The sequence below is a fragment of the Rhinolophus sinicus genome, linkage group LG06, assembly GCF_036562045.2.
Source record: "Rhinolophus sinicus isolate RSC01 linkage group LG06, ASM3656204v1, whole genome shotgun sequence".
Taxonomy (NCBI): Eukaryota; Metazoa; Chordata; class Mammalia; order Chiroptera; family Rhinolophidae; genus Rhinolophus; species Rhinolophus sinicus.
Window position 1 is genome coordinate 153,505,120 of NC_133756.1, and position 26,486 is coordinate 153,531,605.

Genomic DNA, 26,486 nt, shown 5'->3' on the forward strand with positions numbered 1-26,486 from the left:
ATTTCAACTCAGGTGACTGCTCAGCGGTGTCTGCCCAGTATTGTTAGGGGGACGTACTCATTGCTTGAGATCAAACTGTGAAGGGGAGTGGGGATGCTTTGGGTTGCTGGGGAGGCCTGTTGACACCCCACAAGAATCCTCAGGCCCAAACAGGGTGGGGATGCTCACAGCCCCTTGCCACATCCTCCACATAGATGGAGAACTTCCCCCGCCATTGAGGCTTTCCCTGGTGATGCAGAGCAGGGACAGATGAAAGCCAGCAAATTGGAAAGCACCTGGTTTGGGAGCCTCTGCTCTGCCCACACTCTTGGCTGAAGTGACAGTAGGCGTCGGCGAGCCTTGTCCAGGCTCTGGGTACAGGTGAGAAAACAGGCCTAGAGAAAAGTCACTTGCCAAGGCAGGAGACCAGGCAGCGGCAGAACCCGGACAGGGCCCAAGCCTTCTGATTCCTAATTTAATGCTCTTCCAGCTAAAACTACAGTGCAGTGACTGTTCTCTGAAAGGCTGGTCACTGGAATATATTTTCCTCCCTAATTTCAAAATGATTCTTGTTCATCATAATGCCGAAAGACCGTCACACCCTACTTCTGCATTCCTCCATCACCTGATAGTCACTTGGAACAATTTGGTGTATGTAGCTCTGAATTTGAATGCTGCTTCCTGCACTAGGGCAAAGGTGCCATGAAAATGTTGCTGGATGCCTTTTCACAGATACGAGTTAAACCACACAGTGTTTATAACTGCCGAACCAAACATCAGGAAGTGCGGATCTTTTGTCCTGATTTGCAACTTTAATGGTATGAGAAAATCTTAGGAAAAATTTGAATCATGTTTAGGGACCTGTAAACAACGTAAAGCATCTTAGACTGTAATGAGTTCCATCTCTGGACAGGTTCAGGTATGGACCATGCTCTGCCCTTGACTAGCTGCATAAACTCAGGCAAGTTACTTAGTTTCTCTGTGCCTCAGTTTCTTCATCCATAAAATGCACATAAATATGTACCTACCTCAGTACTGTGTACCTGGCACATGGTGAACCATCAATAAATAATAGCTGGTTATTAATAGTATTGTTTTTTAATTATTAGTTTCAGGTGTACAAAACAACATGATTAGACATTTAGGCCCCTCACAAAGTGTTAATCCCACCAACCCTACCACCCACCTGACACCATACTAAGTTATTACAATGCCATTGACTATACTGTACATCCCATGACTATGTATACAGAGGGTGCCAAAAATACGTATGCACATTTTAAGAAAGGAAAACTATTAACATTGTAATAATATATACCGATAAAAGATGAATACAAGTCATGTTTGACTTCTGCAATGACAAGAGGTGCTTAAAGTGGTTACCATCAGCGTCCAGACACTTCTGATTACAGCGAACTACTGCTTGAGCAACGTTGACCAAAGTGTCCACTTGTATACATTTTTTTGGCACCCCCGGTATATTTAATTACAGTTGTCATTCAATATTATATTAGCTTGAGATGGTTATTAACAGTATTGTAATCAGTCCTACATTGGAAGACAAGCACAATTAAGTACAAGTTTCCTGTAGGTATCGCTTGCTCGGGACAGGCCAGCGTGACTCACAATAGCTCTGTACTGGGGTTCATGTGCTCTGTATACTTCATCGTACAGGGACGCTGCACTCTCCCAGAATCTCGGGATGAGGGGCATGTGAGGAGAAGAGCAATGGTCTGAGGCAGGCGTCTGCGTCTCAGTCCTGACTTTACCACCAACTCTCTGTACGACCTTAATCAATGAGCTTCTCCACTGGGAGCCCTCCATTTCCTCATAGAGTGACATGGGGGAAATTGGACCAGATTACTGGTTCCCAGTCTCCACTTCACCATGAAACCCTTTTGCTAACTTTTTGTCTTTTATGGCTCCCGTAGTTTAAAAGATTTCTATTAAATAGAAATCGACTTATTTTTTTTTAATCAAAATAGAAAACTGACCAGATTGAGAAAAACGTAAGGTAATTAACAACCCAGAGACATAATTTCAGCCAAAAGGGAAAAACATTATTTTTGTCTTAGGATAAATTTACAATTTTGAGGTTTTGTTTTGTTTTGTTTTACAAGCAAAAGGAGAAAGCCACTCTGTGGTATATGCACAGAGTCCTAAGCTTTGAAATGTCTGGATTTAATAATATCTGATCTTTCTTCTAGCTCTGAAATTCTCTATGTCTTGGAACATAATTTTACTGTTTTCAGTGATTATGGAGCTTTGCCTCATAACATAGTGTTGGTCTCATCCATGATTTTGTTTGACACCAACATGTTGGGCAGAAACCAACCCCTCATTGTGGCTTTGCTCTTAGAGGGAAATATGGTCCGCTTTATGTGTGCAGGCATATGTTTGTGGTGAAAAACAGGAATGATGTGTTCAGTTACATGGTACCCACTGGGCCCAGAAAGTTCCAAGGAGAATGGTTCCTAGAGGCTGGGGATTTGTATTGGACCGTGAAGACTAAGGGTGTGCTGGGTCTATTGGAGCCCTGCACCCCTGGTGGTGCCACCACAGCCTGGCAGATCTCTAGGATCCTTCTAGAACCACTCACAGAAGGGATGCTCTCCCACAATCCTCTCTGCAAAGTAAAGAGTATTCACCCAAGAAAACATGGAGGCTATCTAAGAAGAATCTACTTAATACTTGCCATACTTGTTTCATCTGTTTGTTATAAATTCTTCAGTATAATCTAACTCATGAGAATTTAAAAAAATATAACCATGTGTCACATAATACTTAACTATATTAACAATAATGCTTTCCTATTACTGAGATCCAAATCTATATTTAAATTTTTTGTTTGTCAAAAAAAGTCTTTTTACAATTGATTAATTCGAAAAACTAAACTAATCATGGTAATTCGATTTCCTTTGTGCATTTGGTTGTTAGATTTCTCTTAGGTTTCCATTATTCTGAACAGTGTCTTTCACCCACCCCTTTTATTTCCATGTCATAAATTTGTCAGAGAAACTGGAGTTATTTGTCATGTCAAGTGTCCCTCATTTCACCACCATGTGGTGATTGTCTTATTCTTTTATCATCTATATTTCCTGTAAACTAGTAATTAAAGCTAAAGGTTTGATTTGATCCAGGTTTGCTGTTTTAGGAAGAACCCTTCATAGCCAGCATTGTGTATTTCCAGTTTTATCATCATATCACATAAGAGTGCTGTTTATTTAGTGCTTACCATTGTCATACTTCACAAACATGTTTTATTTGGGGGGCAAATAGTTTAATTGTTTTGTTTTTCTAATACAGTATTTGTCTTTCCTCGGTCAAACCCTGAGCCTACCACAGTATAGGAAAAGGAACATACAGGGCAGATGAGACGGGAGAAAGAACTATGGGAGGTGGAGACGGCTCCTTCACATAGTAAGGATGAGAAAGGCCGCCATCAGGCAAAAGAGCTGCAGGGCCTCAGAGGGCAAAGCCAAGAATGGCGTAGGAGAAAAGCTGTTGCTTCGAAGAAGGGTTCCTGGCATAACGAGTGATGAGGCTCCCAAACACGGTCCCAATTCCAGCCCCAGCCCCAGCCCCAATGAACTTGGCTGCTGTGTTGATGTCCCTTGAAATGGCGCCTGTTTGGAGGCTGCGGCTAGAAATAAGTGCGGTCAGAATATGTGGGGCTGCCAAGCTGCTGAGGCTCTCATCTGTCAGTGTCTCGGGTCGTTTCAACACCACTACAGACAGTGACTGGCTGGCTCAGCAGCTGATTGGTGCTCCTGACCAGGGGGTGGAGACAAGCCCTGCGCAGGCGCGCATTTTCAGGGGATGAGGGGCTGTGGCAAGAGAGCTAGTCACAGAGCAGAGAAGAGGACTAGTTTAGTTTTTATTTAATAATGATAAACTTAACTCTGAATCCAACTAGACCTGGAGGGAGATAAGGATGGAATCCAAAGAATTGCAGCAAGCAAGAACACGAAGATTACAGGATAGGAGAGCTGGAGCTATTCTCAGGAGCAACAGAAATCTTTGGAGATAAGATAAAAACAAAATCAAACTGAGAGGGGCCTCGAGTCGTCTTGCTGGTCTTGCCATTCCTGGATCCAAAGCGCCCCTTGGCTTCTACAATATGCTGCCGTCTCTCTCCTGGCCAGAACCCCTGCTTGCCATCCAACCCATCAGTCTTCACCGTGCAGATGACACACTGGGAGCCATTTGGGTTGGGTCCAGCATTTGTCATGAATGAGATGGCAGGACCCATATTCTTCAAAATGAAGTTCTCCCCCTAGATAGACTTGCTGCCAATACTATTATGGTGTGTAAATTCATCACCCTGACAGGTAAACCCAGAAATAAGTCTAGGAAAGCAGGAACCCTTATAACCGAATCTCATCTTCCCAGTGCTCAGAGAACTGAAGGATTCTGCTTTGGAACATTGTCTGCAATCAAGAAGCTTGAAGAAGTCATGGCCCAACAAGTTGCCCGTTGATGGCCATGTCTACACGGGGCCTTGGCAAGGCTGCAACTCCAAATAAGAGTCAGCAAAGAGTCCATCATGATCTTACTTAGCTGCGAGTGAACATTGGTATAATTCTGGTGTTACAGATGGTGAGACCAAGGACTGGCCTCCCAAACTAGTACTGTCTTCCGTGCTGTGGTGCTGGTCTGTCAGGACTGGGATTTCTGACAGTGAGGAAACAAGGGGGCAGCCCCCCCCCCCAGCCCCCGAACCCTCAGTAGAAGAGGTGCCGTGCGTTACGTGTTTTGTCCTCCCTGCCAACACCCCACACTCCCCCCACACCTGCCCCTTACCTGTTCTCCCTCTCCAGGTTGAGTCAGCAGTGGCCCAAGCTGGTCCTCAGAAAAAGGAGGACCACTTACCTCCAGGCAGGAAGCATGAAACCACACCTGTCTTCTCTCCGCTTCTCAGGAGCCCTCTCCCTTTCTTTACTCAACATGGAATTTTTAAAGAAATTAGTGAGGTGAGATCTTTTCACCATTCCAGTCAAAAAAAAGGGGGGTGGTGGTAGGCTCAATGTCATGAGGAACAGGGATACAAATTAAAACCACAACGAGAGGGGGCCGGCCCGGTGGCTCAGGCGGTTAGAGCTCCATGCTCCTAACTCCGAAGGCTGCCGGTTCGATTCCCACATGGGCCAGTGGGCTCTCAACCACAAGGTTGCCAGTTCGATTCCTCGAGTCCCACAAGGGATGGTGGGCAGCACCCCCTGCAACTAAAGATTGAACATGGCACCTTGAGCTGAGCTGCTGCTGAGCTCCCAGATGGCTCAGTTGTTTGGAGCGTGTCCTCTCAATGCCAGTTCAACTCCCACAAGGGATGGTGGGCTGTGCCCCCTGCAACTAGAAACGGCAACTGGACCTGAAGCTGAACGGCACCCTCCACAACTAAGATTGAAAGGACAACAACTTGACTTGGAAAAAAGGCCTGGAAGTACACACTGTTCCCCAGTAAAGTCCTGTTCCCCTTCCCCAATAAAATCTTTAAAAAAAAAACACACCACGATGAGACACCTACATGTCAATCAGAATGGTTAATACAAAATGGCTGGATAATATAAGGTGTTGGTGATGATATGAGCAGCTGGAACCCTCAGACATTACTGGTGACAGTGTAAACTAGCACAGCCACTTGAAACAATTATTTGTCACAGCAACTTAGGCGAAACATACACCTACCGTATGAGCCAGCAAATCCACTCCTGGGCCTGGAGCCACAGAAACAAGTGCTTATCAGCCCCAGAAGACTTGTACGGGATTGTTCATAGCACTCTTCACAATAGCGCCAAACTGGAAACTAATCCCAGTGCCCGATCAACAGGTGAATGGAAATAAAATGTTCTATAGTCATCCAATGAGAGACTACGCAGCTTTTAAAGGAAGGACTGCTACACACAGTGTGGCTGAATCTCAGAAACGTGCTGAGCGAGAGAAGGCAGACACAAACAGGTATATGCTGCAGGTTTCCATTTAGATGGAGTTCAAAAATAGGCAGAACGGGTCTGCAGTGATGGTGGTTAGAATAGAGGTTCTCTTAGGGATGACACAACGGAGGCAGTTGGGGGCTGGAAATGTTCTCTCTCAATCTGGTGGTGGTTACATGGGTGTACGCATGAAAATTTGAGTTAAACACTTAGGATTTGTTTTAACATTACTGTATATACATTAAGTCTCACCTTAAAAAATAGAAGATAAGAAATATATAACATAAATATGTATAAATCTAAATGTAGGAACTGGGCGACCCAGGAATTAAGCTGATTCATGGGAGTCCTGGTCCCCAGTTCTCTGCATTGGGAAGAGCCCTCCCTGTGATTTCCCAGACTGTACAGAACCGCAGTCCAGTCCCTGAATGGTCAGGCCTGAAGGACAGCGAGGTAAGAACCTGTGTTTCTGCTCTTTGTCCCTCTGTCCTACTTAGACCTAGGACTAATATTTACCTTGTGTACTGTAAACAGGAAGTGGGGGAGGGCGGGAGCAGGGCTGGGCGAGGGGCAGTGTGGGACCACCAGGTGCTGTAGGCTGGCCAGGCCCACAGGGGGAGCAGGAGGGGCCCCACCGTGAGACCCTGGGAACTGGGCTGGCCCCTGTTTCCAGAAGCCAGGCAATAGGTCCTAGGAGATGAGAGGAAGCAGAACAGAGGCCCAGGAGGCCTGGCCCTGACACCTCCTCCCGGGCACCCACTGCACACAAACAGTCCTCCACAGCTCCCCAGGTGGGCGGCAGGGGAAATGGGACCTTCCTTCAGTGGCTGAGAGGCTGAGAGCAAATGTTGGCTGTCCCTGCCCCAAGTGTGTCCTAGGGCAAGGTGGGCAGCACTTTACTGACCTCACCCTGGTCTCTACTTTCTTATATCTGTGTGTGGGAATCACACAAACCTCCCCGTTGGTTTACATCCATGTACCTACTGATTAGTAAGCACTTTCATGGGCTTTCCATTCACAACCTCCTTTAATCTCCCCATCAAAGTACTCTTCCCATGTACAGATAAGGAAACTGAGGCACACAGAGATTAAAGCAACCGTCACCATATGTTAGGATTGGAAGGAGTTGGAGAGACCTTGTGACCCCACTGGCACCAGTTGGTACATGTTCAGGGAAGTGGGGGCTGGATGATGATGGTTACATTGGTCTTTCCTTTGGGACTTCCTCCCAGACCATTCATCTCTGGTCCCAGGAGGACCTGTGCTCCCAAATGGTGGGGTGGACTACACTGTTTCCCAGAAAATAAGACCTAGCTGGACAATCAGCTCTAATGCGTCTTTTGGAGCAAAAATTAATGTAAGACCCAGTCTTATTTAACTATAATATAAAACCTGGTCTATAATAATAATGTAATATAATATAATATAATATAATATAATATAATATAATATAATATAATATAATATAATAGCATAATATAATAATACCAAGTCTTATATTAATTTTTGCTCCAAAAGATGCATTAGAGCTGATGGTCCAGCTAGGTCTTATTTTCTGGGAAACACAGTATCTACTCACTTGTCCCCATGGCCCTGACCTGCTGACCACTTCCTCTCAGCTGATTTCTTCATATGAGTTTAACATTAACCTGCGAGGTCAGGATGAGCCCTCCGCGTCCCAAGCCGACACACTATGGCGTACGTCCGAGGCCCGTGGCTACCTGGCTGCCTGGCCTTGGCTGCCCTGTTTAGCCTTGTGCACAGCCAGCATGGTAAGGGGGGCTTGGAAGCTGGAATAGGCTGGCGGACTGGGATACGGGCCCATGGCTGAGGTCCCCTGGCTCGATAGAGAACACAGAGCCAGCCCGAGGTGGGCTTCAGCCACAGTATCCAGCTTAGGGAAGGAGTCCAGTGCTCAGGGCTGGCCAGACAGTGACGACTTCTCTCTTGCCATATGGGGAGTGGACTGGGGTGACCCATGAAAGGAGGGGAGCTAGTGGGCTACCATTAGCAGGCTTTCAGGTCCTGCCGCCATCCCAGACACCCCTTTTCAGAAGCCAGCAGGCCAGGCCAGGCGTGCTTCCTGCCCCCATGATGGCCAAGACAGCCAGGCTGCCTCAGGCCACGGTCCCACGCCCCTCCTACTGCAGTGTTCCTGGACCCTCAGCAAGCATTGTCGCTGCTCCGAGTCCGACGTGCCAACAGTGGCTTCCTGGAGGAGATGCGCAGGGGCAACCTGGAGCGAGAGTGCATAGAGGAGCAGTGCAGCTACGAGGAGGCTTTCGAGGCGCTGGAGTCGACCAGTGCCACGGTGAGGGAGGGAGGGCCAGGCTGCTCTGAAGAAGGCCGGGGTCCCTCCAAGTGGGCCCGACTCTAGGAGCACAAGTGAGGGGAGCGAGGAGCATCCCGGCTCTTTAACCTAATTCTATCTCTGGGCCCCATTTTACTGGCTGCTAAGGTGAACAACCTGTGGACCTTGGAGGTCCAGATGTCTGGTCTCGGGGGCTGATAAGGCTCCAGGACATCGGGGGGCCTCTCAGGCTTCAGACATCTGTCTACCTCAGGATCTCTGGAGCCTCTGCCCCCGTGGCCTCTCCGCTTCAGCTTTTCTGCTAAGTCTCTGCAATCTTGGGGCGTGGGACTCTGGTGGGGCTGGGAACCCTGGGCCTAGGCTCTCTGTTCCGGGAACCCTGCAACCTTTCCCTTCCTTGGGGCTCTGCCTGAACCCCACGGCCAGCACCCCATGTCCCCTCTTCTCTAGTCTACCCACCCAGGGGAATCCCTTTCAGACTTGGGTGGGGGTAGGAAAGCTTTCCTCTCTTTAGTGGGCCGGGGCATTTGGAAACAAAAGCAGGAAACTGCCACAAACCTTCCCAGAGTGACCAGGGTAAGGGAAAGAGAAAAGTATAAGGAGAAGACATAATGTTTACTAAAAACCAAAACACAACAGCGTCCTGCCATAGCCTCATGCTCAGCCCTTGCTTTTCAGGATGCATTCTGGGCCAAGTACACAGGTGAGCGCTGGGAAGGGTCTGCTTCAGGAGGAAAGCCCTGGGGACCCCACTTAGAGAATGTTCTACTCTAGAGAATCTGGTCCATCCAATCATCCACCCCCACCCACGCCTCTTCCCTCCCTCCCATCCTCCCTCCGTCCCTTCCATCTGTCTGTCCATCTCTCTGTTTCTGAATGTCGTCCCACCCTTTACTTGAGCCCACCTTGTCCCTACCCCAATTCCAAAGGTGTTTCTGGGTCTTTTCCAGCTTGTGAATTGGTGAGGAAACCTCGAGAAAAGCTCGTTGAATGTCTGGAAGGTGAGGAATCGATGTGGGGGTGGGAGGTCAGGATATGAAGGGGACAGCCTGGGAGGAAAGCAGAGGCGGTGTGGGTCAGCAGGTTGCCCAGCGGCGGCAGCCCCCAGCTTCTGATTCTGCCTTTCTGTTCTGCTGTCAAGGCTATTTTGCACCTGGCTCTGGTAAGATGATTAATGTTGAAGGAACAAATGAATGAATAGATAATGAATTAATTAATGTTCAAGGCCTCATTCTCATCTGAAGCCCTGTCCATGCCAGTCTTCCCCATGTCCCCAGGGCAGAGCTCCGAATATGTCACATTCGTTCTCCAAAACCTTGAGTGGCTGCCCATTGCCGCCAGCATAAAGCACCAGCTTCTTAGCCTGGCAAACACTGCAGGTTCTGCCTTAACCTCCCCTTTTAGCCTTATCTTCCATTGTACCAACCGTGAACCCAGACCCCCAGCTACTCTGACAGCAAGCTCTTCTCCGAACATGCCAAGATGGTCCTACTTCCTGCATCTTCCTTACATTGTCATCTTCCTACTGAAAATCTCCCTATCCTTCAAGGTCTAGTTCAAATGGCACCACCTTGCTAAGCCTTCTGAATACACTGTTAGTGTGACAACAGACCCCTCAACATGAGCTCTTTAATCACTGGCCATATTTTCATTTGTTAAATCACTTATTAACAGACATTTCACTACGCCCCTGCTAGGTGCCAGGCACTATGTCAAGTGCTGGATGTTTTGAGAGAATCAAGAAGCTCACAGTTTCATAGGAAAACAAAACCACAAAACATCAATGTAATTGCAGGAAAAATTCTGTTCTAGGTACCAAGAGAATGCCAGGAGAAGGAGCCTGTAGTTTGCTGACAGAATCAGGGACAGCTCCCCAGAAGCAGCAGAGTTTTTCCTGGATTTGTGACATGCATTGATGTACAAACAGGAGAGCATTCCCAGGCAAAGAAAATAGCATGTGCAAAGGCCCTGAGGCACGAGGCGCTAAGATGACAGGACAGGTAGACCAGGGTCAGGTTAGGCCTTGTTCACTTTTTCATCCTGCTAGCCATGAAGACCCACTGAATATAAGCTCCGTGAGGGCAGGACATAGTGATGACTGTCTTGTTCATCACTATGTCCTTAGTACCTGGCACTGCGCCTGTCCCTGTGTCACAGTAAATATTCAGTGACTACTGTTAAATGGATTGGAGTACTGCTGAGTGCAGAGGAGGTGCTGAGTAAGTGCAGGTTAAGAGTCGTGAGCCAGAAGGAGTTTGGAAGGGGTAGATGGAGCTTTGCTAAGACAAAGGGGGGAGACGGACTGGGTTCTCTGCAGGTAACTGTGCTGAAGGTCTGGGTATGAACTACCGAGGGAACGAGAGCTTCACCCGGTCAGGCATCGAGTGCCAGCTATGGAGGAGTTACTACCCACATAAGCCTGAGTAAGTGATGGGCAGCCTGTCTGCCAGCGGGCTGAGAATGGGGGGGGGGGGGCGGGCTAGGAGACACTGAAGGGGCACGGCCTCCTGCTGAGCCATTTCCTTTTCTAGAATCAACTCCACCACCCACCCTGGGGCTGACCTGCAGGAGAATTTTTGCCGCAACCCAGATGGCAGCACCAGTGGGCCCTGGTGCTACACCTCGGACCCCACCGTGCGGAGGGAGGAGTGCAGCATCCCCATCTGTGGTGAGCTAGGGGTGACCAGGCAGTCCCTGGCCAAGGCGTCTGCATGGGGCCTGCGACAGGAACCCAGGGCCGGACTCCCGTTAAGTGGGGGTTAGTCATTTACAACCTATTTGGGCCTGTTGGTCAGTGAAACCAGGAGACCAGAGGGAGTTGGCTTTCAGCCTCCCCCTCTCCCTCCCACTTCACTTCCTTATGCTCCAGGCTGTGGCTCACTCCAGATATGCTCTCCGTCTTGCTCGAGGCCCTCTTCCCTCCAGGAAGCCCTCCCTAACTGTTTCAGTCCACGTGCCCTTTCTAGCCCCACTGAGCAAGCCTCATACAGTCCATTCTGTCATTTTTATTTCCCGTGATGTGTCAGTTAGCTATAGCTATAATCGTGCTACAAAACCCACCGAATCACCAACAACCACAAAAGCTCGGGGGCATACATCAATAACCATTTATTTCTCATGTGTCTGAGGGGTGGCTGGGGTGGCACTGCTCATGTGTTTGTGGGGCCCATGAGGTAATCCAGGCTTGGCTGGTGGCTTTGTTTCAAACTATGGGTCCAGCTGTGCTTGGCGCTTTGTGGGGGTTGGGTCCAGGTCTGCTCCATATATACTCCTTCTGGGGCTAAACAGCACCATATTCCCAGGGTGATGGCAAAAGTACCAAACAGTGAGCAGAAACTCACACTGTGTCTTCAGGCCGAGGCTCAGACCAGGCACCATTAGTTCTGCCCGTTTTCCATTGGCCAGAGAAGCCCAGGGTCAAGGTCAAGAGGAGGAGAAAGCATGCTGAAATTGACTTACTGCCCTGTGTAGACACCCTTAAGTGATCCCAGCTACATTTCCTGCTGTGCCTCTATAAAAACACAGAATCTTTCTTTAAAAACTCCAGACAGTCAGTACCAATAGATTACAGATAGCCCTGTAATAGATTACAGGCGGTGAAACCTAGTTACTTTCTCTGGCCTATTATACACCAGACAGTTGTGACATGCATTTTGTTTAAATCTCTCAGTGACCCTACAAGAATGGCATTAGCAACCCCTTTCAGAGGCAAGCAAACTGAAGCCCAGAGAGGTGAAGTTTTTTGAGGTCACACAAGAAGAGGGCTGCGAGGCAGGAGTTCAAATTCTGGCTGCCTGGCTCTATGTGTCGTCCCACTCTGCTCCCTTGCCTTCTCACCCGCCAGGCACAAGTGGCTTCACTGTGGAATTGACCCCACGCTCCCGAGATTCCACGGTGAATGCGTCACCTTTAGTGGAGCAGTGTGTCATTGAGCGTGGCCAGAATTACCAGGGAAACCTGGCAGTGACCATCCATGGGTCCCCCTGCTTGGCCTGGGCCAGCAGCCAGGCTAAGACCCTCAGCAAGGACCAGGACTTCAGCCCGGCAGTGCCACTGGTGGAGAATTTCTGCCGCAACCCAGACGGGGACCAGGAGGGCGCCTGGTGCTACGTGGGCGGGATGCCTGGTGACTTCGAGTACTGTGACCTCCACTATTGTGGTGAGAGGGCAGGGCCTGGGGAGGGGACCTGAGACAGGTGACAAAGCCTGCAGCGAATAATGAGAACAGCGCCTCCCTTAACCTATGGCTTGACACATGAGTAAGTGAGTGCGCTCATTACAGCTGGTCCATTAACTCAGGTGGGAATAGATTTTATCCCCATTTCATAGCTGAGTACAATGAGGCCGCAGGGAAGTTAAATTGCCTAGTAATCCAGGTGAACTCGTGCTCTTAACCTCTACACCAAATGGTCTCCAGTGCTAGGCCAGAGTCTTGGGGAGGTTTAAAGGGTGGGTGAGGAGCAGCGCAGCCCTGTCCCATCTAGTGCTGGGTCCCTGCAGAGGAGCCGATAGATGAGGAGATGGTCGACGACGGGCAGGGCGAGGACCCCGACAGGGCCATTGAAGGGCGCACCGCCACGGAGGAGTTCCAAACCTTCTTTGATGAGACAACGTTCGGCGCTGGGGAGGCAGGTGAGGCGGCGGGGGCGGGGCGGGGCGGGGCGGGGGCGGGGTGGGGGTGGGGGCGGGGGCGGGGCCGCCGGGCCACCCGTGGAGGCTGCGCGTGGTCTCTCACCGCCGGGTCTCTCACCGCTCGGCTTGCTCTGCAGACTGTGGGCTGCGGCCTCTGTTCGAGAAGAAGTCACTGGAGGACAAAACGGAGCAGGAGCTTCTGGAGTCCTACATTGGCGGGCGCATCGTGGCGGGTTCGGACGCGGAGTTGGGCCTGGCACCCTGGTGCGTTCCTGACCCTTTACCCGGTGCTGTCTTCACTCGGCCTGGGCCCCCAGCCCAGGGAAACTTCTTGACCCTCACAGGCCCAGCATCTCATCGATTTCTCGCAACAGTCTTTTGAGATTGGGTTTATTACTTCTCACATGCGGAAGGCGAAGCTGGGCTCAGGGAGTTTAAGGGACTTGCCTAAGTGACACCGCTCATGGGTTGCACAGCAGGACTTGAACTCAGGTCTACTGACCCCAGAGCGCTGCTAAACAGCGCAACTCTGGACTAGAAGAAGCTGGGGAAGGGTGCAGAAAGCACGAGGCCACCCCTCGCCGTCACGTGGATGCCCCAGTTCCCAAGGGCGGCCAGGTCAAGCTGGGGTCTGGGCCCAGCGGGCAGGTCTGTCAGTTAGTTTTAAATCTGGGACTTGCTGCTTCTAGGGCTGGTGGAGGGGCAGCTCCTCAGCTATAATGCTTCCTGTTCCCCCTCTTAGGCAGGTGATGATTTTCCGGAAGAATCCCCAGGAGCTGCTGTGCGGGGCCAGCCTCATCAGTGACCGCTGGGTCCTCACTGCTGCCCACTGTCTCCTGTACCCACCTTGGGACAAGAACTTCACTGAGAATGAACTTCTGGTGCGCATTGGCAAGCATTCCCGCACCAGGTACAGAATGGGGGTCCAGGGCTGTCTGTCAGGGGTCTGAGTCCTCCTGAGCGACGGTGCCAGGCTGTGGCGGTACAGCTCCCACAGTAGGAAACCCAGCAGCCTCTGCTGTAGAATCCACGTGGCCATGTCCTGACCGAGGCCTGGAGCTGGGGTCAGAGAAACTAAGACTTTGCAGAGTGCAATCCTGGCCTGCCCCTCGCTCCCCCCCAGACACCAGGACATGGCCTGGGAGTGACTTCTGAATCGAGACTGTTGGGACCTTGCCCTGCAGCCTGCCGTCCTTCCCCCATCTGCCTGGACTGTTTGACTCCAAACTCTGTGCAGCTTCAGTCCAGGAAGGAGCTACCAAGCGCCACCTCACTGACGACCTGCTGGTCACCCTGGCTCCCAGACCTTGAGGGCAGGCAGTTTCCTTCCTCAAGGAACTGATGCCACTTTCTGGGTGGCTTATGGCTTCCCCGTGTCTCTTTTGGGGTCTGCGCAGGTATGAGCGAGGCATTGAAAAGATCTCCATGCTGGAGAAGATCTACATTCACCCCAGGTACAACTGGAGGGACATGCTGGACCGCGACATTGCCCTGCTGAAGCTCAAGAAGCCCATCTCCTTCAGCCCCTACATCCATCCTGTGTGCCTACCGGACAAGCAGACGGCAGTGAGGTGGGGTGCCAAGTGGGGCCGTGGGTGGCCGCCAGCTAAGAGGCCTGGGCTGAGTTCTGGGCTTGACTGTCCCTGTGTAGGCCTTGCAGAAGTTTCTTCCCTTTTCCAGGCCTCAGTTTCTTGGAGCAAACCCACAAGTTCTTTCTGCACTGGTGTTTGAGATTCAGGTCCCCAAGGGCTGGTGCTGGGGCCAGACTCCTACGGGGTCGGTTCTTACTAGGTCTGTCTCTTTTCCTCAAAGATTGCTCCAGGCTGGACACAAAGGGCGGGTGACCGGCTGGGGCAACCTGAAGGAGACGTGGACAGCCAATCCTACTGACGCACAGCCCAACGTCCTGCAAGTGGTCAACGTGCCCATTGTGGAACGTCCAGTGTGCAAGGCCTCCACCCGGATCCGCACCACCGACAACATGTTCTGTGCCGGTAAGTCCCCGGGGTGTGGCACGGCAGAGGGAACGGCAGGGCCTCGGGGTCGGGGAGATGGAGACAGGTTAGGAGCACAGACCTGTTTAAGTCCTGGCCCCAGTCACTTACAAGCCACATGACTTTGGGCAAAGTTGCTTAACCTCTGGAGGTTCAGTTTCTTCCTCTGTAAAATGGAGATTAAAGCCTCTATTCCAGAAGGTGGTGTGAGGCTTCAACACAACAGTGTATACAAAGTGTTAGGCGTGGTGCTGGTCACTCGTGGTCAGTATGTGTGAGCCCAGATAATGACAAGAGACCATGGTGGGGGAGGAAAAGCCATTCATTTGTTCAGTTGTTCAACAAATATTAATTGAGTGCTTAGGGGTCCAGGCAGTATTCCACGGTCTACAACAAGGACCCAAATGGATGCCTGAGTCCTCAGAGAGCTTCCTTCCTAGAAGGAGGATGGTCGATAAAAGAGATCTAGAATAGCAATCCCTGCTAGGAAGAAAAATGGAGCAGAGTGAGGGAGAGAGACATGGGGACAGAGGTGACCATCTAAACGGACTGGTTGGAGAAGGCCTCTCTGAGAAGGTGGTGTTTGAGCAGAGACTTCTTCACTGGAAGAAGTGAGCGAGTCTAGGGCAAGTGCACTCCAAGCTGAGGGGACAGCAGGTGCAAAGGCCCTGAGGTGGGGGCATGCTTGGCATGTCTGAGGAGGAGCAGGGAGGCCTGAGTGGCTGGAGTGCAGTAAACACAGGAAGGGCAGCAGTAGGTACGGGGAGATGGGTGGGCAGGCAGAGGATGGCCACTTCCCTTAGGGCCTGGAAGAACTTTGGCTTTTATTGAGATACAAAGTTATTGGAGGGTTTGGGGCAGGTGAATAAATGGCCTAACTTAAATTAAAATTTAAAAAACAATTTTAGTATGATTTCAGACTCAGAAAAGTTGTAAAAATAATACAAAGAATTCCTGTATACCATCATCTAGATTCTGCCACCACCACTTTGGGTACGTGTGTATGTTTATATACACACGCACTGTTTGAGAGCAAATTGTACATATGGTGCCTTTTCACCCATATAATTGAGTATTTCCCAAAACCAAGGATGTTCTCTTACATAACCATAGTACAATAACTAAATCAGAAAACTGATATAATACCATTATCTAATTTGTAGACGTTGTTCAAATGCTTTTCATTTATCCGATTTGCTAATGTCTTTTATAGCAAAAGAAAAGAAAAATGTTTTTCTCATCCAGGATCCAGTCAGGATTAGTCATTGTCTTTAGTTGTCAATCATTCTTTGTCTTCCATGACATTGACATGTTTGATGAGTACAAGGCAGTGAATCTGTAGATTAGCCCTCAGTTTGGGGTTAAAGTTTACTCAGGGGCAGATTCAGGCTAAGTGTGCGTGGCCTTCTCAGTGCATCCCATTAGCAGGTGTGTGATGTTGATTTGTCGCTAACTGGTGAGATTAACTCTGACCTCTTGGTTAAGATGGTGTCTACATCTGCCAGGTTTCTCACTGTAAAGTTCTGGTTTTTTCTTTGTAATTAATTAATATCTGGTGGGGTGAAATTTTGATACTGTCTATCCTATTTCTCATCAAATTGTTCTCCCAACTATTGGGCTGCCACATGGTGATTTTCTAATTCTGTCATTCCTTCTACATTTATTAGTTATTAATTTACTGCAGGGAAGACCTTTCCTTTCATTCTGTCATTGTGGACTCATGGGGCCTTACTTTATTCCAAGGGTTATAATTTGTTATTGTCATTATTTTGATGTTCAAATTACCCCAGATTTGGCCAGTGGGAGTCCCTGCAACCTGACGTCTGTGACTTTTGGAGATGTCCCTGTTATTCTTTGAATACTTTCTTTCAGCACAGCCGAATGTTGCTGGTTCGTCCTACTTCCTTTCTAGAGGGGAATGGTATTTAGAAACCAGGATCTAGGTGGTAGGTGTGCACATTGCTGTTGGGCTGTCATTGCTCCTAGGTCCTCTCAGTAGACAGAACCGGAAGTGTGTGTTATGTATAGACTAACATCTATATCTATTCCTCTCTCTCTCTTTCTCCCCCCCCCTCTCTCCTACCTAGCCATCAATCTAAAACCATGAGTTCACATTGATACCTCCCATAGCAATCCAACAGGATTAATTTTAGCTTCCCCTGTTCCACATCTACAATGCTTTGTTGACAGTGAGAAACCTGACTCCCATTCTCCATATTATATTTACTTATTTAATCAATAGTAGAGTACACACTTTGAGAATCACTCATCAATCGCTGTTAAAACAATCCTCCTAACTAGAGTTCAGCATTTCTTTAATTGTTTCTGTCGTTGGCCTGAGGACATGTAGTTAAACTACTATGTTCAAAAGTAACTTGGGTTGGATATTTTTTCTCCTCCTCTGCGTTATTTATTTAAAATACAGTTAGGTTCATTTGTTTTCTATTGTATTCAGTTTTGCCCCCCCCCATCTTTGTTGTTTTTATTTTGCTTTTGGAGTATTAACATGGTTCTAAAATTCAGACTCTTTGAAACAGTTATACTCAGAGAACTGACACTCCCCTTTCCCTCCCATACTCTTCCCACCCCATCCTTTCCATCCCATTTCCATCCAGGCCCTCTAGTTAAGCAATCTCAGTAGTTTATGGGTTACTCTCCTTGTGTTTCTTCTTGCGCAAATGAGCAGATACATGTATACACTTTTATTTCCTTTTTCTTCCACACAGGGTAACGTATTATAGATATTCTTTTGTACTTTGCTTTTTTCACTTTATATATCCTGGAAATCCACTCCATATTGGTTATAGAGTTTTTCCTTATTCTTTGAAAAAGGTTTAATAGCCACATTATACTCCGTTACATGGAGTTAATCCATTACACTACGTTACCCATAGTGTAATCAACAATTTCCTGTGTCTGGGCATTTAGATTGTTTCCAATATTTTGCAGTTGAACATCTTTCCATATGCTTAGTGACCATTTTTATATCATTTTTTTGCCCATTTTTCATCCCTTTCTCAACAATTTTAAGAGTTCTTCACATATTAATATTAGACCTTTGTTTGTGATACATGTTGCAAATATTTTCTTCCAGTTAGTTTTTTTAAACTTTTCAATTTTTTGCCACTCAATTAAATATTTTTATGTAGTCAAATTTATTAACATTTCATTTTATTGCATCTGGGTTTTGAGTTAGAGTTAGAGGAACTTTCCTTATACTCAGGCTGTAGAGAAATTCACTCATGTTTTCTTCTAGTACTTGGTTTCATTTTTCTTATTCTCTTGAGTCATTTGGACTTGATGCTTGTGTATGATGTAAGGTATGGATCAAATTTATCTTTTCCAAATGGCTAACCAGCTGTCCCTACATCATTTATTAAAATTTCTATCTTTGCCCTAGTGATTTGCCCTTCATCATGTACTAGGTTTCTTAAATCTGTTTCTATTTAAAGACATTCTATTTGGTTCTCCTGGTCTATTGTCTATTATATTAAAACATTGTCTTGTTTTAGTTATAGAGGCTTTAGAGTATATTTTAATATCTGGTAGGGCTTGTTGTGTCTTAGTTTTTCTTTTCCAGAGTTTTCCTGGAAATTCTTGCATGTTTGTTTTTCCACATGAACTTTGGTATCAACTTGTCTAGCTCAATAAGAAGGCTTGTGGGTATTTTTATTTGGATTATGTTAAATTTAGAAATTTAGGAAGAACTGACATCTTTTTTTTTTCTTTTCATTGGGAAACAGTGTCTTTTTCCCAGGACCCTTCAGCTCCAAGTCAAGTTGTTGTCCTTTCAATCTAGTTGTGGAGGGTGCAGCTCAGCTCCAAGTCCAGTTGCGGTTGTTCAATCTTAGTTGCAGGGGGCACAGCCCACCATCCCTTGTGGGAGTCGAACTGGCAGCTTTGTGGTTGAGTGGACGCGCTCTAACCAACTGAGCCATCCGGCTGCCTGGGAGCTCAGTGGCAGCTCGTTGTCTTCATTCTAGTTGTGGAGGGCGCAGCTCACTGGCCCATGTGGGAATCAATCTGGCAACCCTGTTGCCCAGAGCTCATGCTCTAACCAACTGAGCCACCCGTCTGCCCAGAACCGACATCTTTTTGCTGTTGAGTCATTTTATCCAAGCACAAGAAACGTCTTCCAGATTGTTCAGGTCTACATTGTCCCTTTCCAGGGGACATTGTCCCCTTGGCATCTTATTTTATATATTTGTGTTTTTTTCCCTCTTATTTTTCTTGAGTAAATTAGCTAGTGGTTGCAAAAACAAACAAAAGATACCTAGGTGTTTGACTTACTAGTAACTTCATTAATTTCTGTTTTTATCTTTAAAAAATTTTTTTTCTTTTGCTTTCTTTTGGTTTATTTTGCTGTTCTCTTTAATTAGCTCTATTGTTTTTCAATTCTGTACTTCATTAATTTCTGTTTTTATCTTTAAAAACTTTTTTTTGCTTTCTTTTGGTTTATTTTGCTGTTCTCTTTCTAGTCTTTTGAGCTGACAATTTATTTTTTATTTTTGAGTAGGGCTATGCATTTTCCTCTGTTCGTAGAAAACACTATGTAGTGTTTTCATTATCATTATTTTTCTAGAAATTCTGTAATTTCAGTTTGTACGTATTCTGCTTTCACCCAAGAGTTGTTTAATAGGTGGTTTTTAAATTTCCAGATGAGAGGGCCCTTTTGTATTTTGATTTTGTTAAAAATTTTGAGTTTTGCTGCATTATGATGAGATTATTGTTTGTAATATTTCTACTTTATGGAACTGATTTGAGAGAGCTGTTTGATTAATTTCTATGAGTGTTATACATGTGCTTGAGGTGTGTAGGTGTGTTCTCTATTATCCATGTGTAAAGCTTGATATATATATTCATAAATGTACCACAACACTTGTCATTTAGGTCATTTATATCCTTATTTGTTTTCAGTTCATTGGAGTTGTCTTATACTGAGTTCAGTGTGTTAAATTCTCTTATTAATGTATTTCTGTCTCCTTACATTGCTTGTAATATACAGAGGGTGCCAAAAAAATGTATAAGCATTTTAAGAGAGGAAAAAATTGAATTAAAATTATGCTGATGGTAACCACTTTGAGCACCTCTTGTAATTGCAGAAGTCAAACGTGACTTGTATTCATCTATTGTTATGGATATATATTATTACAATTTTAATACAGTATTTTCCTTTCTTAAAATGTGTACACATTTTTTTGGCAGCCTCTGTTATATTTTTTACTTTATAAATGTGGTTGCTGTGTTATTTGGTGCACATATTCATAACTTATTTATTCATTGTGAATTGTGGCTTTTAGCATTAAAAGTGTCCTTCATTAATTATTTTCAATTTCAGGGTTAATATCCCTGCTTTGTTTGTTTCCCTCCTCCCATCTGGCAACCATCAGTTTGTTTTCTGTATCTACGAGTTTGTTTCTGTTTTATTTATGTTGTTCTTTAGATTTCACATATAAGTGAGATCATATGGTATTTCTTTTTCCGTCTGACTTATTGTACTGAGCATAATACCCTCTAGGTCCATTCATATTGTCACAATGTTTTCATTTTTTTAATGGCTGAGCGATATTCCATTGTATGTATGTATGTACCAAGGTGTTTTGTTTCTTAGTTTTTTGTTTTCCTATAGAATCTTTGTATGGATCTGTTTAGTTTTCACCTGTTCATTTTGTAGATTTGGGGTTACTTACAAAGGTTTATATTTCAATTGGACTTACTTCTTTTATCTAATAGCTATTTTCCCATCCTCATCTCCACATAAGCTTTAATATTAGGTGTACAATTAGATATATTAAATTGATTTGAAGTTTGGGTGTTCTCTGTAAGTTGAAGTTATGTTGAAGGTGTGGTTTTTTTGTGTAGCTTCCATTGTTGTTCTGCATTGTTGAGGATATGTGGGGAGATTGGATAAGGGCAGCCGCCATTATCCTCAGCTACCTGTAAGTTTGATGTATTTTTAAAGTCCTTCTGCCTGTTGGGTGGAGAATGGATTGAGGTGGGCAAAAGTGGAATTAGGGAAACTACTAGTTCAGGATAGAGGTATGTTATGTGACCAGGTATAGAAGTGGTGAGAAGTGGTTGGGTTTGGGATATATGAAGAGAGAGCTGACAAGATTTGCTGAAGGATTAGATGTGTGGGGTGAGGAAATGACAAGTCAAGGGCGACTAGAAGAGGACAGACAAGTGGACACTCACAGCTATGTCTCTTGGAAGGGGAGTGGCTGGAGAATGAGCTATGCTCCTGAGTACTGCTGTTCTCTCTCAAGGTTACAAACCCGAAGAAGGAAAACGAGGGGATGCTTGTGAAGGTGACAGTGGGGGACCTTTTGTCATGAAGGTAAGCTGGCTTCTCTAAAGGCCAGGAGCTGGTGGGTAGATCTGGGAGGCAGGGTGGGTAGGGAGGGACCCCAGGTGTCAGTAATAGTTACCTGACAAAATAATACAGACGCGACCTTGGACTTGACTATTGGAAACCCCATGTCTCTTCCTCAGAGCCCCTTTAACGACCGCTGGTATCAAATGGGCATCGTCTCATGGGGTGAAGGCTGTGACAGGGATGGAAAGTATGGTTTCTACACACATGTGTTCCGCCTGAAGAAATGGATAAAGAAGGTCGTTGATCGCTTTGGAGGTTAGGGGGCCGCCTGCATTCTAGGCTCCTCACTGCAAAACTACAGAAACTAATCCGGTGAAAGCATTAGTTTTGTGGTTTGTTCCTGTAACTATGGTTCTCAATAAAAGTGACCCACTCTACGAGCCTCAGTGCTCACAGCGCTGTTCATCGCAGCTCCGGCCGAGCCAGTCCCACTAGCGGATAAAGAGGACTGAATAGAACCCACACTCCTACGGCAGGGCCAGGTGAGAGGAGAGCAGGATTCATAAATGCGCCTAATCATGTTCGGTAGGTCTTTATGTCCTTATTTGTTTTCATTTATTTGATCCGTCTTGTACGTACTGCTGTTCCTGTTGGGTGCTATTATTCCTCGGGGGAACTAGGCACTATATACAGCCTAGAACAGGTGTGGGAGTTTCACCTGGTGTGAAATGCCAATAGTTGGTCATTACCTGGAGGACTGTGTTGAGAAGGGTCATCCCTGAGCTTGGCGGCAAAGAGCAGAGTCGGCACGTCTGCCGTGGGGACAGGATAGGGGGAGGAGCATGGAGGTCACGTGGTTACCATGCTTGGCCTAGGAGCTTCAGCTAAGACTTTAAACTTCATGGTTTAAAGTGGGCAGGGAGCCAAGGTAGGTACCTTTACCTCCCTCCCCTCCCCGTTTTTTCCCCTCTTCCCATTTCTCAGTACGTCACGGGACAGAGACTTAGGACTGAGTTCTTTGCCCTCATTCTTTGGTTCTGGTTGACCAGCAAGCAGGGTAAAAACTGGGCTTCAGCGAGCTTGCAGGATCGTGGCAGCCCAGAGCTTTAACCAAAGCAGGGAGAAGGGACTAAGAATCCTAACACCCCAAATCTTTTTAAACAAGGGCACACATTCTCACAAGACCGCTTCCCTCCAACACAGATGTCAGCATTGTAAGCTCTGGGCACTTTGGGTTTTCAAACTAGCTGTGTTAATTCCAGACCCAAGCACAGCCATTCTTTCTAAATAGGTTCCACAACAGCAATGAACTCCTTCAGCTTCCCTTCAGCAAACCCTGCTCTCAGTCTCCGAGTGTCAGGAAGAGAGGCAAGTTTAACTTCAGGCAGCGTAGGGGCCACCTGAAAACCGTGACTGGAATCAAGAGGATTCCTTTGCCATCAGCCTTTCATTTCTTGACCACCAGCTGAGGAAGAGGTAGTCTAGACGAGTTCCTTTGAACTTAATGACTGCCCCAGAAGTCTGCCACCTGAACCCAGAACCTCTTATCCTGAAGAGTTTTGCTGACCGGAGTGAGGCCCTGTGGAATTTAGTCCAGAGGTGACTCCTCTGTTCACTTTCTGGCCCTCACTCGGACTGCGTGGGAAGCAACTGTTAGTCTAGACGCAATGACTCTAATAACTGGGCAGGAAGCTCTTAAGTTCTCCCCATGCTCCTTTAGTCTAGTGACTCCAAATGTAGTCGCAACCCCTGGGCACAATCTCACGTGCATTTGGGCAGCAAAGTGGCAGGAAGCCTGAGTTCTTTGGAACCACAGTGATGACGGGAGGGAAGCCATGACCAAAACCTCAAAGCAGGGAAGAGTGAGATTTCTTTGCATCCCTCGGAACTGTCTGTGGAAAGCAGGAAAGGTGAGGTCCTCCTGTTCCAAAGGAGTAAGAGCGCACGTCGGAGCCAAGAAAAGGCAGCGCCCACCCTTCGCTAACTGGCTGAACACCCAGCTGGTCCCAAGCACAGGTGACAGAAGAGCTGCCCACCAGTCCCGGGTAAGGAGCAGCTTGGAAGACGGGTAGAGTTAATGCAAACTTTATTTATAAAAGACTCTTAAATTAGCTGTCTCATGCCATGCGTTCATACAGAATACCGTGACCCTTCAGGGCTACAGGGAGAAGAGCTCACAAACTTAAAGGGAAACTATTAAAGAGTTTCTAATAGTTAAAAGCTAGGAAAGATTAGGACAACTTTACAAATGAGCAATTAAAAAGAAAAAGGAAAAGGATATGGAAACGAGTCTGAGCTGAGGGCAGCTGTTTACAAGTCTGTACACTAAACTAACACACAGACAGTCTCCTAGAGGCAGATGCTGACGGAGAAGCAGGTACGTACAAATGCTTGTGCCACACGACTCCTCCCAGATCCACGTATGATACAGACAACCAGTCCGTGTACGCTAGGCCCGCCGAGGCCACTTGAGCTCTGAGGACCCTAGTTTAGTAAAACTAAAGCTGCAGGGCCGGGCGTGGGCAGCTTCATTTGCGGCTGCTCTTTATCCTCTCCAGTCTCTTTTTCAAGTCATCGATGTTAGCTGTGGAGGATGTGGTCATGCTTCCTGAAGAGTGAGTCTGGTTAGAATCCAGGTCTGAATGCTGGTGCTGCTCCCGTGACTCCCGGAGCTGAGAGAGTTTGCTGTGCAGCATGTCTGTGGAGGAGGCAACGGTAGGAACTGCTGGTTTGGAGAGCAGAGAGGTCAACGGAGGTCGGTCATCTTGCTGTCGAGAGAAGAAGCGACATTGTCTAAGCAGGTCAAGAGGTGGCTCTGGAACAACATATACCACGACTGGGCCACTTCTGGGGGCCAGCCTGTCCCTGACCTGCTTGTCACTGCCCCCAACCCACCCAGAGGGAAAGGAGCAGCACCTTTGTATTGTCCAGACCACATCGCTGTCGGAGGATTTTTAGCCTTTCCAAGTAGACGGATGGTCCCACCTCTTCTCCATTTGTGTTACCTGTGGAGGACACTGTGCTTGTGGGAGCGGGCACACACGTGACCTCCATCTGAGGGGAGATGCCTAGAAATGTGAAAAGAATCTTCAGATATACACACACCCCACTTCTAGTCGGCCCTTGTTAATCTGCACCAAAGGAAAGATTTGGGGGTTTGAAGATCGCCACTGTACTTAAAGACTAAAAAAATCCACAAGAATCCACCTGGAGTTGGTGATAAGAGATGTTCGGAAATACACACGATACAGAAGAGCAGATGTAAGCTGGGCCACCCATCCACGTCCTGGGCTGTATACCTGTAACCCCATAGCTGACCTGGGCGATCCAAACAGCCTGAGCTGCCCCTGACTATACGGTCAGTGCCCAACCGAAGAACAGAAGGACTTGAAATATTTGGAAGAATCAGACCAGGTTCACAACAGGTGAGAGACACAGGGGAAAGGTCTTATTCACACTGGGGAGAGCAGCAAGGAGCGCAAGGATATGGTATATTCACAAGGAAGAAGGGGAAACTGAGGTGTCCAACACATACCCAAGGAAGGGCTAGGAACTGGAGCATCTATAACTCCCAGCACAGAGATCAGTATTGTGGTAGGAGAGGGGGAAACCAAAAGAACCCATCACAGTGCCGAAATTTCCGAGAAGAAACAATCACAATACGCAGGCATTTAAAATACCCAATGTGGTATCAATGAAATGCATTGCATAAGGGCAAAAAGATCAAGTACTAGGAAGATACACTGCCTCGGTAAAGAGAAAAGTGAAGAAGGTTACTCTAGGGAAAAAGGAATCCTTTGATGTACAGATGAGGAGAACATTCCGAGAGTGAAAAATGAATGCAGAAGCCAGCAGTGATGGCTGCTTGAACACTCGCAGGCATGAAAGCATCCGGTAATCCCTGACTACATGCTTGTGTAGTCAGTGTGCTTCTTTCGGCCAAACGCATCAGTCAGATGTGGAACATCAGCAGAAAGGACTTTGGAAATGAGAAGAGGAGGCCCTACCCTGGTCAGCAGAACCAGTGTCTCCATCCGTCTGTGGCGTGGAATGCTGTTAGACATTCTGCCCACTGTGCTTCAACAAAAGCTTCTAAAGGGGTTAAAAACTAAAACAAAGAACTGACTTAACATAACTGAAGCTTCAGCTCAGCAAGATACATGGTGAGTGAGAACAGGACTGGAATCTGAAGACAGAAGAGGAACATGGTTTGCAGGCAAACAAATTCTAGAACACAGGGGGAGGTAAGCTTCCCTGGACTCGGAAGCACTAAATGCAGGCAAAGGGTCAAGTTCTGCTCTGCAGGGTAGAGGGCACTTCTGCAGTTGGGTCCCTTTGTGGTTTAAGGCTGCTGACAGCTATTTTCTGTAACTGACACTTCCTAAATCTTTCTTTTGTCTCTAGATCCTGTGAGCAGTAATTCTCAGATACTGGCTTTTTCACTGTGGGAACAGTAACATTTTAGCTTAACATTAGGATAAGCATTCATTCATATCATACAACAAATACCTATTGAGTGTTTACTATGTGCCAGGCAACAAAACAGACAAAAACCTTTACCCTGATGGATTTTAAATTCCCTCAGAGACAGAAAGACACCACACAATTAACCTAATAAATACTACATTAGATGATATGTTAGAGGTGGTTTAAGTGCTATGTGGGGATGAGAGGATGGTTGCAAGTTGTAAAGTTTCACTGAGATAATGGTATTTGAACAAAAACCTGAAGGAAGAAAGGGAGCCAGCCACAAGGCTTTCTTGGAAAGAGCAGTCTTAGGTTGGATAAGAACTGTAAGAAACAGCCAGTGCAAAGGCCCTAAGTGGGTGAGTGCCTGTTGCATTCCAGAACAGCAAGGGGCCTGATGGAGTGTAATGAAAGTCAGGGAGAGTAGGAGACAAGAGGTATCAGGGGGCCATATAATGTAGGACCTCACAGACCTCTGTAAGGCTTTTTGCTCTCGCTGAAAGGGAGAGCCTTGGGAAAATGTTTGAGAAGTGTTGTTTTGGTGCTACGTGTGGAAATGAATACAGGGAGGCGAGTGGAAGCGGGGATGTCAGATAGGAGGAGAGAGCTACCACAATCCAGGGGAGACGTGATATGCAGACCAGGGCAGTAGCAGGGAAAGTGATGAGAAGTTTGGTAGATTCTGCATACAGTTTGGAGGGAGAGCCAGCAGGATTTCCTGACAGAGAGGAACAGAAGTCTCAAAAGCTATGGGTCTGAGGAAACTAGAAGGATGAAGTTACCATCACCTGGCAAGGAGAAAATGCAAATGGAGCAAGTCTGGGGTACAGCAGGAGCTTAGTTTCTGACACGTT

The 26,486-nt window shown here is 47.0% G+C and overlaps 2 protein-coding genes and 1 pseudogene across 7 annotated transcripts in view; 1 reads left to right on the plus strand and 2 right to left on the minus strand.

The window, feature by feature from the left end:
- Window positions 1–3,392: 3,392 nt before the first annotated feature.
- On the minus strand, window positions 3,393–4,466 carry LOC109453661 (ATP synthase F(0) complex subunit C2, mitochondrial; annotated as a pseudogene). The gene is made up of 2 exons (XR_012497709.1): window positions 4,453–4,466; window positions 3,393–3,820 (listed from the first exon to the last, which is right to left on the minus strand). The product of XR_012497709.1 is annotated as an ATP synthase F(0) complex subunit C2, mitochondrial (transcript).
- A 3,063-nt stretch (window positions 4,467–7,529) lies between these two features.
- Window positions 7,530–21,605, plus strand: F2 (coagulation factor II, thrombin). The gene is made up of 14 exons (XM_019743675.2): window positions 7,530–7,684; window positions 8,063–8,223; window positions 8,902–8,926; window positions 9,174–9,224; window positions 10,541–10,646; window positions 10,755–10,891; window positions 12,068–12,382; window positions 12,724–12,855; window positions 12,993–13,119; window positions 13,598–13,765; window positions 14,253–14,426; window positions 14,668–14,849; window positions 21,116–21,186; window positions 21,342–21,605. The coding sequence occupies exons 1-14, from the start codon at window positions 7,606–7,608 to the stop codon at window positions 21,483–21,485; spliced, it is 1,872 nt and encodes a 623-aa protein (XP_019599234.1). The 5' UTR covers window positions 7,530–7,605; the 3' UTR covers window positions 21,486–21,605.
- A 1,629-nt stretch (window positions 21,606–23,234) lies between these two features.
- Window positions 23,235–26,486, minus strand: part of CKAP5 (cytoskeleton associated protein 5) — an 87,283-nt gene continuing 84,031 nt past the window's right edge. For 3 of the 5 annotated variants that reach the window (XM_019743671.2, XM_019743669.2, XM_019743670.2), the window contains 2 exons: window positions 24,082–24,233; window positions 23,235–23,933 (listed from right to left, as the gene is read on the minus strand). In XM_019743671.2, coding sequence (XP_019599230.2) covers window positions 23,694–23,933; window positions 24,082–24,233 — 392 coding nt within the window. In that variant the 3' untranslated portion in view covers window positions 23,235–23,693. The remainder of the gene's footprint in view (window positions 23,934–24,081; window positions 24,234–26,486) is intronic. The other 2 variants (XM_019743673.2, XM_019743672.2) reach the window with 2 other exon arrangements.

Coding starts and splice junctions, on each gene's coding strand:
- F2 (XM_019743675.2), top strand. CDS start 7,606: ATGGCGTACGTCCGAGGCCCGTGGCTACCTGGCTGCCTGGCCTTGGCT. Junction 10,647..10,754: donor TACTACCCACATAAGCCTGA/GTAAGTGATGGG, acceptor TTCCTTTTCTAG/AATCAACTCCACCACCCACC. Junction 12,383..12,723: donor CTGTGACCTCCACTATTGTG/GTGAGAGGGCAG, acceptor GGGTCCCTGCAG/AGGAGCCGATAGATGAGGAG.